This window comes from Meleagris gallopavo, chromosome 9 (genome assembly GCF_905368555.1).
Source record: "Meleagris gallopavo chromosome 9, MGAL_WU_HG_1.1, whole genome shotgun sequence".
Classification (NCBI taxonomy): Eukaryota; Metazoa; Chordata; class Aves; order Galliformes; family Phasianidae; genus Meleagris; species Meleagris gallopavo.
The window spans coordinates 1,432,847-1,449,594 of NC_139412.1; the positions used below are offsets into that span (position 1 = coordinate 1,432,847).

Sequence of the window (16,748 nt, forward strand, 5' to 3'; positions counted from 1 at the left end):
GCCAAAAGCACATATCAGGAAGGAGGAACATAGCTCACATAGCAGAGATCTGAAATAATCATTGCTGCTCACTCAGAAGTGCAGTCCTGGTGCTGCCCTGCTCACAGCCCGTACTGCAGCCCTGTGCTCCCCATGCAGATCTGTGCCACCACCACAGAGGTTTTGGGGCCATCCTTCCAAAACTGAGGGTTGTTCTACTCAGAGAGATGTTTTGTGGATCCCAGCAGAGGTGGGTGCTCTGTCCTTATCATACACTCCTGTGTTGGGCAAAGAAAGCAGTGAGGATGCAGTGGGGTTGCAAGAGAAAAGCTTCCCTCTGCCTGCAGTTACCCTTTGCAGGGCTAAAAGAAATGAAAGATCGTGGTATTCTGAAAGGCCACGAAAGGAAAAACCTTTTTATCAGAGCATGAAGCAAAGGAGTGTAACAACTCTTCCATATCAGGTTGCTTCATCAGGAAAATTAGGTAAATTGTGATTTAAATATGCAGAAAAAAAAGATGTTAGCTCTTCGGACTTGTTTGGTGGAGACAGGGATTGCCAAGGAGAGGAGCAGCTCCTCACATCAGCTTTCCTAGCACTGTCCTACCAAAATTCAGGCAGATTTGGGAGAAAAAAAAAAAAAAGAAAAAAAAAATAAAATCAATCAAAGCTTTGGGCCAGACAAGCAAAGGTCTCAGTGAGCCTCCCCACCATGGGACAGAGGGCAGAACCTGGGCAAATATTGCCTAAAATGGGTGCTTGGATCCCATCCGCTCCTGCAGGTCTTGCTGCTTGCAGAGACACTGAAACACTTAGGGGATTGGATTGGGAACAAATTTTTCCCTGTGACTTTCTCTGGGAATCAGATCAGAGATTTATTTTTTCCCCTGTGATTTTCTAACACGGAGTTTACAAAACCTGATCTCACAAATAGCATCCTATTATTTTTTGTTCATCAAAAAACGGATTTTTACAAATCATGAGTTGTTACAACTGGAGCAAAGCAGCCCTACACAGCCAACGATTCTTGGGGCAAATATTTTCCACCTCTCCTTCAGGAACATTGATGATTACCCCTATTTTCCAATATAAACCCAGGACAAAATCCTCACGGGGGTTCAGCAGCTGCCTCAGTGACAGCGACCACATTCCAGCTCCATGCAACGGCACAGAGGATCACGTTGTTTCAACTCAAAACTCGCAGAGCTGCTTACTACGGCGCTTCTGAGGAGCAGGAGATAATTACTTTACCAAGGGGGGAGGGAAAAAAAGAAAAAAGAAAAAAAAAAAGAAAATTAATTTCCTTCCCTCTGCTCGAGTTTCAGAGGAAATTCCGCATTGTCGCCCCAGGGAGAACCCGCAGAAGAAAACGAGGAGGAAAAACCTTTTGGTGCGATGATGGGGAACAACGCGAGCGCTGCGCGCTGCTGCCCAGCTGGGCTGGGATGCGGAGCCCGGGCAGCGGAGCGGCTGGGATGGGAACCCGGGGGGGCCGCATCCAGAACGCGCCCGTACGCTGCGTGCACAGCCGGGGGGGCTGCAGGAAGCGCTGTTCGCGGGCTCCGGCCTCCAGGTGGCAGGCAGAGGCCGGGGTGCTTCGGGCGGTGCGTCCTCCGAGGTGTTATTTACCGTGCGCGTGAATCACCGGCACGGATAGACGGCGCTGCGTCCTTCAGAGCGCTGTGCCGGCTTTGCATCCCTTATCCCCGTATATTTCAGATCGCAGGCGATGCCACCTGGGTGTTTTTTCCAACTCCGTGCCAGCATCTTTTTTTTTTTTTTTTTTTTTTTTTTTTGCTACTTCATCGTTCCTTGTTGCCATCCCACGGCACCCATCACACGGCTGGAAGTGCCTCCCATCCTTCTGAAGAGACCGTGCACTGACCTGCAGCATCACGCTGAGATGGGAAGATGGCCGTGGGATAAAAGAGCTGAGAGCAGGGAACACCATTGGCTGCACCTTAAAGCGGCTTCTGCTGAAATTCTGGTACCGAAGGAAGGAGGTGGGGCTGCCAGGCAGGAGGTGCCCTTGCAAGGCATCGCTGGGACAGAACCAGCTTACCTTCCCAGGGTTATTTTCCAAGGAAGCAAATTGCATATGACAAGTATTTGATTAGAGTTATAGCCGAGAAGAAAAAAAAGAAATAAAAAAAAATAAACACAAAATAAACATCTCCTCTGCTTGAAGGGCTCTCTTCAAGCATCAGAAACTGGAAATGCAGCAGGGTGATTAGCGCTGGCATCCTGGTGCCCCACTGCTGAGCTCAGCTGGATGAGACCCCATTCCCTCCGGGGGTCACTGCTGTACTTTTTGGAGTTGGCCTTGGGACAGAGCCATTGGCAAAGACAGAGATGGCTCATCCCTTCAGGGAGATGCAGCGCTGTACGATTTGTTATTAGTAACACCCATCTCATTCTCGGTGCTGTTTGGGCACTGCCTGCCACAGAGCAGATGGGGTTCATTGGAAGCCCTCCAGATCGCAGGGGTCCACGTGTGACTGATAAAGGTCCATTTTGGGGGAGAGGGGGGCAAGTCCAAGCAGGACGCCCTATATGTTTTCTAAGTGCTAAACTCAAGGGAAATTACTTCATCAGAACCCGATCCAGACCGCAGTAATGAAGACTGTGATGTAGCCAGTGTTCAACCATGTTGACTTTGCAGCATTGGAATTAATCCATCTGCATTGCAGCTCGGTGAAATCACTTCCAGCCCGCAGCAGCTCCAGGGCTGACTTCATCCTCACAGCCCCAGATGCGGAGGCCGGGGGGGGAAAAAAAATAATAAAAAAAAATCACATGGTGACACACAGTGACAGCTGCCCGTCCTCAGGACACTGGGTTCCTGTTGGGGACAGTTGGGTTTGGGTGGCTGGCATGGGCAGCATCGTGGTGCTTTGTGTTCCTGGGCAGGTTGGCTGCTTTGGTTCACCAGGTAAAAAAAAAAAAACCATCACAAATCCCAGTTTTGGTGGGCTTTCTGCAGACAAATGTTGGGAACTGCTGGATTCTGACCTTGGGAAAAGCTGTCACAAGCTCTGGGTGTTGGGATGACCAGCACAGGTCACCATCAAAGACGCATAGCCTTCGTGCCATTGCATTGCTTATTGAGACAGCCTGCTCAAAGCACCCAAATTCACCAATTCTCAGCTTTCTGAGGGGCCCCCTGCTTCTTCTGCCAGCAAAGGCAGTATTTATATCACATGGAAGGGGAAGAAACCAAACGGGCACCTCATGCAGACCTGCAGGCAAAGGGATGCACCTTCAGAAACCATCCTGAAAGGACACAGCTTTGAAAGAAAGCCTGAGCACATCTAAAGGCATTTTTCAGCCCTTGTGCTCTTGCTGGGCTTTTTGCAGTCTTACCTAACCCCGAAGTGTAATTTAATTAAGTTTGTTTAATTTTTTTTTTTAATGCATGTGGGACTGGTAAACTTAATTAAAAAGAAACATTGTTAAGCAGTCTGATACAGTTATAATTTGATTTAAAGTGCTGGATGATACCAACATTAGAAATGTAAACTGATACATTACAGAAAAAATAAAAGGCTCTAAGTGGAATTTTACAGTTTCTCCTCATTCGTGGCAGGTTTTAGGGATGGGGTGAATTGCAAAGATTTCTTCCTCCCGTTCATTGCTGCAGTGAGGGACATTTCCTACCCAGCAGAGCACCTCTGGCTCACTGCACTGCATGCAGCTGGGTACCTTTGTTCCTGTAGCCTGGAGTCCCATCTGCACAGCAATCTGAGCCAAAGCTCCCCAGGATTTCAGGGCCCAAGGGGAGATTTGGGTTTGCTCCTGGAGCAACCGATGGGGTTTCAGAGAGGGAGGAATCTACCCAGCAGGAAGGAAGCAGCTCCCATCCACCCCAGCTGTAACACTGCTATAGAGAAGCAGTGCAATACACCCCGTTACTCACCTCTGCTCACGATGCTCTTTGCTACTGCCTTGCTCAGGTTGTGCTGAGCACCCACAGCTCCTTTCTCAAACCCTGCCCAGAGCTCACTGCTGAGCCAGGCCAGGCACCGGGCAGACAGCGAGGCTCCAAGAAAGAGAAAGCAGGGCACAGATCTCCTCCAGCACCACAAACCCTTCCTCAGAGGGAGCTGCAGTCAGGCACTGATGCTGAGCAGCCCCAGCTCTGTACCAGCAATATGCATAACTATTCTCTGGTTGAACATGAGAGCTAAAAGTCTCATTCCCACCTCCCCCCAACCCCCCCCCCCCCCCCAAAAAAAAACAACTTATTTTAGCCCTTTTTTATAATAATACCTTACCTGAAGCGCTTGCAGAAACACCTCCATCACACTGAAGCCAAATGCTGGGCAGCACCACTCTTTTAACTGCTGTGGCCCAGGTAAATCCCATCAGTAATCATGAAGGCAATCACTGTGCTCACCTGTAGCCCACAGCTGCTGCCTCCTTTACACCCCTGCTCTGTAGGGGACAAATGGGTAGAGGAGGCCCCACACAGCACCATGTGGGCACAGGAGCAGAGCAAACCAAGGACAAATAATTGAACAGATGCTGAGTGCTGGGACTGCTGCTGTATTCAGCTCTGCTGCTCATTTCTCTGAGTTGCTGCATGTCTTTAATCGCATTTCCCTCCCTCAAAATGAGCCCCTCATGGCTGAGAAGCAGTGCAGGCACTCCCTACAGCCGCAGCACCTCCTGTGTGCACAGATCCCCACGGGAGCTCACAGCATTGCAGTGCATTCAGTGTGACCTGTTGGACTGGGCACTGGATAACTGCAGGCTTTGCTTTTTGTCCTGTAGAATGTGCTCGATGTGCCCTTGATTTCTGTGCAAGCAAATGAAGTGCAGTTGTTTTCAGACTCTGCTCTGCTCTGCTTGCACACAGTGGGGCAGGCAGCAATCCTACAGCTCTGCATAGAACCCTGCCCATCTCTCTGCCATCAGCTGCATTCGTCAGCGATGGAGATTAACAGACACGATTCCATAAGCTTTTTCCTATGCATTTCCTACTAACGTTTCTCCTTGCATTTCATCGATATAAATGACAGAAAAACAAATCACTGCACTGCCTTTGGATATCCCTTTCTCACATTCCTGCTCCTACAGCTGGATGTATCAGAGGGTACCTCACATCTCAGCACCCTGACCTCCAAACTGCAGCTTCTCAGGCACAAAGCACACCGAGCAGCACATGATGCTGGGGCATGGATCATAGCAGCACACCGAGCACAGCCCGGCGTGGTTCCCTGCCCTCCTGCAGCACAGAAAGCTTTCCTCATCCCCAGCCGTTCGCTGCATGAGCAATTTTTCGGGGAGGACTCAAGGATCCTGAATTAATGTGGAGCAGAAACCAGGGCTGCATTCATTGCTTTGCACTGACGTTGAGCTCCGGTGTGATTTTCACCAGCCCTGCTGTATCTGGAAGAGCCTGAAGTCTGTGGGATGTGGGATGCAGGACGAGGGTGAGAAAGGGGACATTCGTTGTGCATCATACCAAAGCTCATGCCAATGCTATGGCCAAAGCTCAGAGTGCTGGCCAGCACTGGCAGGCAGGGAGTGGCTGCAGGCTGATGCTGTGCACCCAGGGCTGTTTGAATTCCTGGGGCCATCGTGCCCATAATCACAGTTTCAGGGAGTATTTCAGGGCTCTTCTGCATGCAGACAACCTTCCTGGGGATATTACTTCTTTGTTCCTACTTTCTAAACTGCATCTTAGCTTAAAAAATCCAGCAGTGGAGGTGAAGGAGCTCAGACCAAAGCATTGCACAGAGCACTGGAACCAGCATTCCCCTCTACCTCCTCATTCCATGCTGAGGGTTTCCACCGAGGGTCCAAAGCTCTGTGCAGATCACTGCACCCTGCAGTGCTCGCAGGACCCTGCAGCTCCCAACAGCCATCCTGCCTTGTTTTCCCATTACCCAAAGACTGAGTGGGTTTTTACAGAGCAAATCCCCTGCTAACGTTGCAGGGCTGTGGATTTATGGCCGCGGAAGGCGCTGAGCCACAAGGCCAGATGGTTAGTTTGAAGGTTTGGAGTGGTTTTTGGATCTCAGCAGAACTGTCCTCGTTTGCAAACAAAAGGAACCTGCAAGTTGAACTGCTTCGTCTCTTAAATCCCTGCATGTTTTCCTTCTTTCCTTATTGAAAAAGACCGCTGGATATTTTGCCATATAATTTACAGTGTGCATTCTACGACCCCGTGCAGCCAGAAGGACGTTTCGGATGCAGACATAAGACAGATTTCCCTGCTCTCTGACCTGCAGCCCCCATGACGCCCCTTGCCCAGTTCCCTTTGCACTGCTTTCCTTTCTGATGGCAGCACCAGCAGTAGGAACACATCGCTGGCACCACCCCTGCAGCCCTCCCTGCGCTGAGCTGTGCGCAGCTCCACAGCCACCATTGGGTGGCAAATCCATCACGTTTATTTATTACTTCCAAATTAAAACCAGAGAATAATATCCCTCATCCCTAAGGGGAAACGTGAAAAAGCAGAGTTTCACCCAGCTCTGCATGGAGAGTTCACGTGGTTTCAATTTCAAATACAAAAAATATATATAGCTTGGTTCGGGGCTGACATCACTCTCCTTTGGAAATGTCTTGTAATTCATTTTCCTTTTATTTTGAAGCTATTCTCTTACATATCTGCTGACAGATATTTGTATTGGCAGCTCCCATGGAATATTAAGATCGTATCTTTTCTGTTTCACTCCAATAATCACTTCCTAACCAAAGTGCAAGCTCATGGTTCACCAGCACTTTGGTGCCTAGAAGTGAAAGCTTCCTCGCGCACTTTCTGACTTGCTGTCCTTCTCCCAAACACACTCCCCTCTCTGAGCTGCTCCTCTTCCCTCTGATATTTGCTGTCATATCAACAATTGCTGCAGTATCCGAATGGAGAACATCAACAAAGTGCTCTGAGACAGCAGCTTTGGGAAGAGTGTGTCCCTCCCTGCTGGGCTCAGCTGAAGCCCAGGGCTCACACTTACCTTGCGGACCCACAGAAGTCTCCAATCTGTCCTCAAAGGTTTTTCACTCCAGCCACACAGTTCAGTTTGCGCTCCCCAAATCCTCTATGATTCCACATTCTTGGAGTGTTTTCTTTAAGTATTACAAGGAAAGTTCACCGCAGCAGGGCTTCTCCCCTTCGCTCTGTAGTGCAAGGGGCTGTTTGTTGGATAGATTTTGTGCTGGGGAAGGAAAGCCCAGGACCTCATTCCCACCAGGCGGAGATGCCTCTCCCAGCCCCATCAATGTGCCTGAACGTCTGGCAGAGCTTGGAAAATGCCTTGCTGTGTTGTTTGTTAATGGGGCTAATAACCAAGGAGTGCATGCGCTCCACACAGCCCTCAGTTGCAATCACTGACACCAACAAGAAGGCAGGAGATGGGCTGGGAAAAGGGGTCCCAAAAACCTCCTTTGCAGCACAGAGCCAATAATTCTTCCTTTTCCCCCAAACACACTGGGGTTGCAGTGGGATATGGGCCCTCTGCAGCATCCCAATAGTTCTGCCCTGGCCATGGCAGTGGGCTCAGGTGGCAGCAGGTGGACACGGACCTGCTGGGACAACAAAATGATCCCCGGCACCAAATTCAGCTTAACTTTCCCCCAGATGCTGTTCGGATTGTTTTTGCTTTGCTGAATCATTTCCTCGGGGCTTAATCCTCCTCCCTGTACAACCTTCCTTTGTGCTGATGGATAAAATAACATAACAGAGATTTATTTTAATATATCCTTAGCTAATGCCGCGCATGTGGCAGGAGGGGAGGAAGGCAAATCCAATTCCAAAGTGCCGTGTACCCTCCCATGCCCACCCACTGGGCTGACCTGGGCTCAGCGCTGCCCCTTCCTGCACCCACAGGTCCTTCAGAGTTCATGATGGGCAAACTGGGATGGGGAGTGAAATAGAAGCTACGCCGTGGGACCTGACATCCGAGAACGCAAGGGGAAGCAATCTCACCAGCGCCGTGCTAAGCTGCTGGGAGCGTATCTGCCAATTTTTGCTTAGTCTTTAGGAGTGTCTTCTCAAACCATTGTTTGCTGGAAATTGTCTTTAATCTGCTGCTGAGCGGTGGCTCAGTGATTCGGATGAAGCAGCCACGCTTAGAGAAATGGAAGGTCGATGCACGCACCCGCAGTGCCCAGCACAGAACCCCTCCGAGCCGCTCCTAGCACAGCTGTAAATTGTAAAAACCCAGAGCAACCTCCCTCTCCTCCCCGTGGCCAAGAGCGGCGGTGCGCAGGGACGCAGCTCTTTCTGCAAGAAAGCAGCGCGATTTGCACTGTGCACCATCAGCTTCTCGCTCGCCTTTCTCCCGCGGCACAACGGAATGAGCTGAGCATTGCGCCCCCAGCCCTGCCCTGTTGTTGTGTGGCTGATACCCGTGGGCACGTATTTGGTCTCAAGGCTTCTGTCCTGGAATTCCGTTATGAGATGAAAACAATTTTCCCATCCGCACCACGAGTGGAGATTTTCCAGGGTCAGCAAACAGGGCTTTGTTTCACACTGCACACAAAGAAAGGTTTTCTTGCTTCTCAAAACAGAGAGTGAGCGATCCTCTGCTTTCCCGTTAGACCTGGCAGTGCCTCAGCCCCAGATTTATAACCACTTTTTACATAAACTCGTGCCATTCAGGTGGAGGCACAGAGGATGACGGCTTCGGAGCGTAACGGAGCACAGAGGATCCCTGCGTTCCCAACGGCGGCTCTGAGTCCTTTCCTTCAGTTTGGTTTCACTTTGTTAAACTCAAAGTGAACCTGGGCAAAACCGAGCAGTGCAGCACAGTGAAAAGCCTGACGGCAGCCCCAGCATGGCCAGCAATGCCAGGCTTTGGCATCTACCTGTGTGTCTCGGCGCATTCATGGGCGCTATCCAGGATCGTTCTCAAGTGAAGCAAACACTTCTGGTGTATTGCACGACACTTGCTTCAGTATGGAGTTAGTTCATCTGAACTTTACGCCAAGGGATTATCTGCTCCGTTTTCTGATGATGGAAATATATGACATCCCACCCTGTAATTCGTTAAGGACAAGAAGATGACAAAGCCCAGGGAGGGGCTGAGTCGGTCTCGGATGGATGAAAGCAGCCCCTGGAAATGCAGCCCTGCCGCCTCCATCTGACCTAAACCCTCAAAATGTTCCTGATTATGTCGTCTCAATTGCGCTTTATTTTTGTTTTATTTCTCCTTGTAGGAAATTAAAAAGGGGCCGCTTGATCCCGCTCCAAGTTCTTGCAATGTGTTGCAATGCTGAGGAAATCAAAGATTACTTGAAATACTTCTTAATAATCTGTCATGTCAGCAGAGATAAAGGCTTGTGGCCTGTGAGCTCAGCTGGCTTCTATCAGTGCTGGGAAGGGAGGGACCCCCCAGACCTCCTTCTAATTACCAACATGCTGAAGGAGTGGTCCATTTCTCTGGGTAGAGAAGTGCAGATGGGTATAGACAGGTATAAATGGGAATGAATGTGTTGAGCCCACTCTGAGCCGAGTAATGAGCATTCTCAATAACGAGCGTCCTCAGTAATGAGTAACATCAGTGATAAGCATCCTCAGCAACGTGCATCCTCAGTACTGTGCATCCTCATGTGGGCTGTGAGGCCAGCAGCAGTTTGTGGCACTGACGTTCAATGCTCCACTGCCTCATCCCCACCTGCCCCTCACCCACCTTCACATTCCCTCCTGAAGGCTCACCTGCCTCAGCTGATGCTTTACCAACTCTGTCCACAAATTTAATTTCCTTTTTTTTTTTTTTTTTTCCTGGCCCGGGGCTGCAGCCCCCATCAGCTTTGGGATGCGGGTGCCACTGGAGCACCACAGCACTGCAGGAGAGACTGGGAGCAGGACACAGAAACGGGACTGGGATGTACGAGTGGGATCAGGATGCTGGAGCAGGAGCTGGGTGCAGAAGTGGGATTAGGATGCTGGAGTGGGATCAGAATGAAGGAGTGGGATCAAGATGCTGGACTGGGATTCTGGAGTGGAGGTACGGGTAAGGGGATGCAGGAGTGGAGCGGCAGAGCGGGACCTCAGGCTTCCCTGCCCCACCGAGGCTCCGTTTCCGAGCCGCTGCCGCCGCAGGACGGGTGAGCACGGAGCTCTGGCAGCACTCGGGGTCAGCGCGGAGAAAAAGCCCAACGGAGGCAAAAATCGGCACTCGGCGCCGGCACACGGAACGGTGACACCGAGATCCGCCGGGAGCGGCTCCGTCGGGACAGCCGGAGCCCGGAGCCAGCACCGGGGCTCACCGGGAAAGCCAAAGCGCGGGGGGTTTCTCCCCACCTTCTCCTCCTTCTCCCCCTTCCCTCCCCCCCATAACCTCCCTTTTCTTCCCTTTTCTTTTCCATCCTTCATTTTTTTTTTTCCCCTTTTTTTTGCGCTGGTTCTTGTTAAACGTTATTTGCACTTTTGTTGGGAAAGTGGCCCCTAGTGTGCAATTATGTCAAATTTCTTTGAGTTTTACAGTTTAATGGAGAACAGTAACTCTTTTATTGATCCTAGACGGGGCCGGCTCCTCTTCCCCCATCTTCCCCTCGCCTGTCCCTTTCCCCTCCCACCCCTCCTCCCCCCGTCCCAGTCCTACCAAATGTCACTCAATGTTTCTTACGCTCCCATTAGTTTCCAAAACAAACAGTGGGAGCCGCAGCCTCCTCTCTCCTCACTCGGAGCACCTCGCCGTGCCCGCTGCCCCCCGACGGCCGCCGGCTGCGGGTCCCTCCCCCGTGCCCTCATGGAGCCGCCGCCCGGAGCTCCGCCGCCCGCCTGAACCCCGCGGCCGCCCGGGGGGAGCCCGGCCCGAGCTGAGGGGGGGATGGCGCTCAGCTCCCGGGCTCACGCCTTCTCGGTGGAAGCTCTCGTGGGCCGCTCGGCCAAGAGAAAGGGACCCGACGGCCGCGACGAGGAGAGCGGGGCGGGCTGCAGGCAGAGCCGCAGAGCATCCGAGCCCGGTTGGTAGCGGCGGGGCAGACCGGGGGGGTCCCGGCGAGGTCCCGGCAGCCGCCCCAGCGCTCCCTCCGCTTTCTCTTCCCCGCAGAGAAGCGGCCCAAGGCCGGCGCCGAGAGCCGGGAGGTGGGGGACGAGGTGCAGGTGGAGCTGCAGGGCTCTGAGCTCTGGAAGAGGTTCCACGAGATCGGCACCGAGATGATCATCACCAAGGCCGGCAGGTAGCAGCCCCGGCTCCCCGGCTTCTGCCTTCAACCCTTCCCGCTCTGTTTTCCCCTTTGCGTCTCACACCCATTTCTTTTTTTTCTCAACTCCCCTTTGCTGTGTTTTTACCTTCTTTTTATCTTTTTTTTTATTTCCCTTTTTTTTTTCCTACTTTTGTTGTTGTTGTTGTTGTTGCTATTTAATATCTTTTTTTTTCCTCCAGTATCTGTTTAATTTTTCAACCCATTTTCACTTCTTTAAACAACTACTGCTATGGGCACTCTCTAACTGCTGCCCCGTGCCCTGTGCAGGCGGATGTTCCCATCAGTCAGGGTGAAGGTGAAGGGGTTGGAGCCAATGCAGCAGTATTACATCGCCATCGACGTTGTGCCAGTGGACTCCAAACGGTACAGGTAGGGTGAGTTCCAATGGCGGCTGAAGAGATGGAGCCTTCTGCATGGCCAAATGGCCAACGGCTGCACTGGGGCGTGCTGGGAATGATGGATGGAGGGATGGATGGATGGATGGATGGATGGATGGATGGATGGATGGAGAGATGGATGGAGAGATGGATGGAGAGATGGAGGGATGGATGAATGGGTGGAGGGATGGAGGGATGGAGGGATGGATGGGTGGATGACTCACTCATGGATGGAGCGATGGAGGTATGAGTGGATGGATGGGCGGTGGATGGATGGACATATCGATGGATGGATGGATGTAAGAATGGACTGACGGATGGATGTAGGAATAGGCTGAGGGACAGACATACAGATGGATGGATGGAAAGATTGGAAGACATACGGATAGATGAATGGATACAGGGATGGATGGGCACATCAGGAGTACGATGTGCTGATGGTGTCATGCTTGGTGCAGGTACGTCTACCACAGCTCGCAGTGGATGGTGGCAGGGAACACAGACCACTCCTGCATCACACCACGGCTCTACATCCACCCCGACTCCCCCTGCTCGGGGGAAACATGGATGAGGCAAATCATCAGCTTCGACCGGGTGAAGCTCACCAACAACGAGATGGACGACAAGGGGCACGTAGGTGTGGGGCAGCTGTGCAGCGGGGCTATGGTGGGACTCTGGGCAGCAGCTCAGCCCGACCCTCTCTGCCCGCACAGATCATCCTGCAGTCCATGCACAAGTACAAGCCCCGTGTCCACGTTATTGCCCAGGACTCCCGCTTCGACCTGGCACAGATTCAGTCGCTGCCAGCTGAGGGGGTGCAAACCTTCTCCTTCCAGGAGACCGAGTTCACCACAGTGACAGCCTACCAGAACCAGCAGGTACCCATGGGGCTGCGGCCGCCCGGCCTCCCGCCCCCCAACAGCCCCGCTGAGATGTTGCTTCTGCCCACAGATCACCAAGCTGAAGATCGACAGGAACCCCTTTGCCAAAGGCTTTCGGGACCCTGGCAGGAACAGGTAACGGCTCAATCACCCCCAGTCACAGCCCGAGGCCTGGCCCTGGCTCTCAGCCCCATATCGCCTGCAGGGGAGTGCTGGATGGGCTCCTGGAGCCGTTCCCATGGCGGCCACAACTCGCACTGGACTTGAAGGCCTTCGGCGCGGACAGCCAGGGTGAGTCTGGGGCCGTAGGGACGGGGTTGGAGCTGTGGGCAGGAGGACGAGGATGTAGGGCTGGGTGGGGTCATGGGTGTGGGTTTGGGGCTGTGAGAGTGTGGGTGATTCTGTGATTCTGTATGATTTTTTGCCAAAAGTCCCATTGATTTCGGTGTGAGCGCTCCGGGGAAAGCGGTGATGGACATGGCGGAAGCTGCAGGAAGATTTAGACAAACAAAAAAAAAAGAAAGAAAGAAAGAAAAAAATAAATATATATGTATGTATATATATATAAATATGCAACAGGTTATTTTGGAGAGGTTTGTTGTGTCCTTCAGCCCACAGTGCTAATTGTTCCCAAACCATTGGAGGATGTTGTTTAGAAACACCACATTAAGAATAACGAGTCGTAAAAAGGAGACTCGGGAGAAATTAAGAGGTTTAACAGATTGCAAAGAGAAACCGTTATTTTTTCCTTTTTTTCCTTCAATTTTTGTTCTCTTTTTTTTCCCTGTTTTTCTCTTTTTTCCAATTTTTTAACTTTTTTTAACTTTTTTTTTTTTTAAATAGAAAAGACCGTTTCTAAAAAAAAAGCTGCTCTTGAACCAACTGTGCAGGCTGCAACATGAGAGCAGGGAGAGGGGCAGCAGTGGGGGCTGAGAGAACATTTGCAATTTGCAGTATTTGTCACACAGACACTAAAATGTTATGGTTTGGTTGGATTCATTTTTTAATTAATTGTTACATAATGGGTATTTTTCCTAAGGGCCAATATTTGAGGTGATCTTAATGGTCCCTTCCAACCCAAACCGTTCTATGATTCTGGAAAGATGGAAATGGAACAAAATTCCTATCTCTGATAAAAAAAGTGTATTTCTGGAGGAAAAAAAGAAAGAAAGAAAAGAAAGCAAGAAAAAGAAGAGAAATAGCAATCTTGGAGCCTCAAAGCCAGGAGACAAATTAAAATTGATAAGCTATATAAAATAATTGATCGTCAGCTTGGATTTTAAAGCTGATAGGAACGGCAAAAAGAATTTCCTCTTTGAGTTGCTCTGTTCTTCCCACTGCTATCCCCAAATTTGTATGGGGGTTGAGTGATGTCCTGCTTTGGGCACGGGCTGCGCCCAGCGAACTCATCTGGATGGGAAAGTGCTCGTTCAAATTTCTTTCCTAAAAGGGAACGTCAAAATGCTGTGTGCATTTACGGCTTCGGGATACACCTATGGTACTCGAGGGTACGTCTCAAATTGCATGGGGAGCCAAGGAAAATGAGTCAATTCCTGTGAGCAGGAAGGTACAAGAAACTCTCCATTGGGCTGAATGCATCTTTTTGTTCTCACGTAGAAGGGGGGAAAGCTGCCTGTAGTTCGCACAGAAAACTGGGAGCCTGAAATAGCAGTGGTGCTGTCACGGGAGGCGGCTTTCGCTGGCACAGCGGGCGCAGAGCTGGCGTGGGGCTGTTCCAGGCACAGCGCTGGGGTTTGACACACATGGGTATGGACAGTCACACCGAAGGGGTTTGACACACACGGGTATTTCTTAGACAAGTGGGAGCAGCATTCAGATGACGGGTGGATCTCCCTTTTTCCCAGTTGGCGACATTGGGATGCACAGCGGCGTGGAGCTGCCGGCTGGAGCACCCGCTGACCCATTGCAGGTTATTCCTCTTCTTCCCTCCAGGCAGCAGCTCCAGCTCTTCCCCGGTGACCTCTAGCGCTGGGACACCCTCTCCCCTCAACCCGCTGCTGTCCCCTCCGTGCTCACCTCCCACCTTCCACCTGGCTGTGAGCGGTGCCGGCGCGCCGTGCCCTGAGCCCCACCTGCCCGGCCTCGGCGTGCCCCTCTGCTACCGGCTGTGCCCCGCCAACCTCCTCCGCCAGCAGCCCCTCATCCTCCCCAGCCACCAGAAGCCAGGCGGCCCCGGTCCCCCCATCCTGCCCCACTTTGTGGTCGATGTCCCCAAGCTCTCCTCCCTCGGCATCGCCAGCCTGAAGAGCTCTAAGTCTGAAGACCTGAGCGGGCCGTGTCTGCAGGTCCCCAACTCCGCCAGCCAAATGCTGTATGGATTACACGCATCTGGAAACATTTTCCCATCGAGTCCCATTGCTCGGGAAGCACTTAATTGTTCCTTACATCCTCCATATGGTTTGTACGGCTACAGCTTCTCCGTGCCATCCAGACTGACGAGCGCGGCGAGCCATTTTGGGGTGAGTGACAGCCTGCCCGCTGCCTTCAGGGACGGCCGGTGCAATCACCCCAGCTGGCACTCAGCAATTAACCACTGCCTTTAGCAGGATGCTGTCATGTTTCCGAGCACATCGGTATGTAATGCAAACCCGTTCCCCGGTCGGACCCAGGGTCTTGCTAATTGCTGAGTACGAAACACGGTGTGGTGCAGGAGCAGACTGATGGGCCTTTGATTTGGGGGTAAACGTGCAGTATTGTAGGCAGCACAGAGGGCTGTGGTGATCCAAGCAAGCCGATACCCATCGGTGGTATTTGTGTAGGGTTGTAAGGGATGGGTGAGCGGTGCAGACACCTTTTTACTATTTGCACTCTGAAGTGGGAACATAGATGTATGCATTTCCACAAATCTGTTTTCCTGAAACTATCAAGCTTCCCTACAGTCAGTCCTGAGCCCCACCAGCTCCTGCTCATCTCCCCTGTGGATTTCCCCTAATTCCAAAGGGACTCTCAAAGAACGTGGGTCAGCAGAGAAGCTGCATGCAGCCGGGGACTGGAGTGCGCTCATGCGTTGACTCGGAGCTGGTCAACCCCGTGGAAGTGCCTTGATGGACCCACATCACAATGCAGACATAGATTGAAGGCTCTGTGCTGCATTAAGGACACAGAGCCCCACACAGGTCTTCCCAGAGCCGTCCCCTCGCATCCCATCCATGCAGAGCTGGGGGTGAGGAGCTGCAGAGGATGAGGATTGAGCAGAGTTATGGACACCCGTCCCACGGTCCCATCATTTTATTTTCACCTGTGATAATTGTGTTATTCCTGTAAATAATTTCTGGCTCTGGGGGCACAGTGCAGCTCACTGTAAGTTGGGGCACAGCTTATATTCGCTCCCCAAAGCCACTTCTGTTACCTATGACAGACGTGATACAAAGTGCCTGACGGGGACCTGCCGTATTTTGGGATTAAGTAAAGAGAATTCTGTATCTACAAACATAACAGCAATATATAAGGATTAAACGTAGGTTTAAAAACCAAAACTGGTATTGATACCTTTTATTTAAAAGCATGAGATTTTTTTTCCCTTTGGGAGCCCCCATTTCCAGGCCAGTGGACTGGGATGGGTGCTGCAGAGCACTGCTCGTGGCCATGCTTTTGGGGCTCTTTGGGTTTGGGCTGAGGGTGGTGAGCAAACATTCATCTTCCAGATAGCGAAGCTGCATGGAATATCCCCGAGCTGTTGGCCATGAGCTGGGGGGATCACAGCACACTGCGGCTGTTCAGCACTTCCCACCACTCGCGGTGTTTGGAGACTGGTGATGACTGCAGGAGTTCTCACTTTTATAGATGTAGAGGCGAATAAGAACACAAACCCAGCGCTACTGTGCTGTTTTTAATGGGAACAAGGAGAAAACAATCTGATGTTTTGGAAAGGTTGAGGCGCTTTGGCCACTGAGCTCTCTTATGAGGAGCCCAGAGTGACACAGAACCATCTGCCTGCACTCCAACATAGCAAACAGAGCCAACAGCACCAAAGGTGCCATGTGGTCCCTGTGGGGTGGGTTGGTGTGGGGGTGTCCCAGCCGCAGAACGAGGGCTTAAAACCCACGGAGACACAAAAACACTCCTCGTGTTATCACCAAAGGGATGTTCTGCCATCACCCACACACTGGGAAGGGAGGGTTGGTCACGTCGGGAGGAGCCCCTCACTCCCATTTGTTCTCCTGAGGTTTGGGCTGTAATTAGATGATAATTTGTATGGCAATTATGCAAAACAAAGGAGGGCTGGTTAGCGATACGCAGCAGGACAAATAAGAGCACAGAGCGTTTGAAATGTATCCAGTATTGAAACCATCCACATCTGCGGCTCCGCAGCATCAGACATGCTGTTCCAATA

General features: G+C 51.5%; 1 protein-coding gene across 1 annotated transcript; it reads left to right on the top strand.

Annotated features, from left to right (window-relative positions):
• Window positions 1-10,524: 10,524 nt before the first annotated feature.
• Window positions 10,525-15,859, top strand: TBX22 (T-box transcription factor 22). The gene is made up of 8 exons (XM_085230762.1): window positions 10,525-10,893; window positions 10,980-11,109; window positions 11,404-11,505; window positions 11,972-12,146; window positions 12,227-12,391; window positions 12,465-12,529; window positions 12,600-12,685; window positions 14,348-15,859. The coding sequence occupies exons 1-8, from the start codon at window positions 10,758-10,760 to the stop codon at window positions 14,956-14,958; spliced, it is 1,470 nt and encodes a 489-aa protein (XP_085086888.1). The 5' UTR covers window positions 10,525-10,757; the 3' UTR covers window positions 14,959-15,859.
• The last annotated feature ends 889 nt before the right edge of the window (window positions 15,860-16,748 follow it).

Excerpts from the sequence above, each read along its gene's own strand:
- TBX22 (XM_085230762.1), top strand. The coding sequence starts at position 10,758 with ATGGCGCTCAGCTCCCGGGCTCACGCCTTCTCGGTGGAAGCTCTCGTG. Across the intron at positions 11,506-11,971 it reads GTGGACTCCAAACGGTACAG|GTACGTCTACCACAGCTCGC; the intron begins GTAGGGTGAGTT and ends TGCTTGGTGCAG. Across the intron at positions 12,686-14,347 it reads CTTCGGCGCGGACAGCCAGG|GCAGCAGCTCCAGCTCTTCC; the intron begins GTGAGTCTGGGG and ends TCTTCCCTCCAG.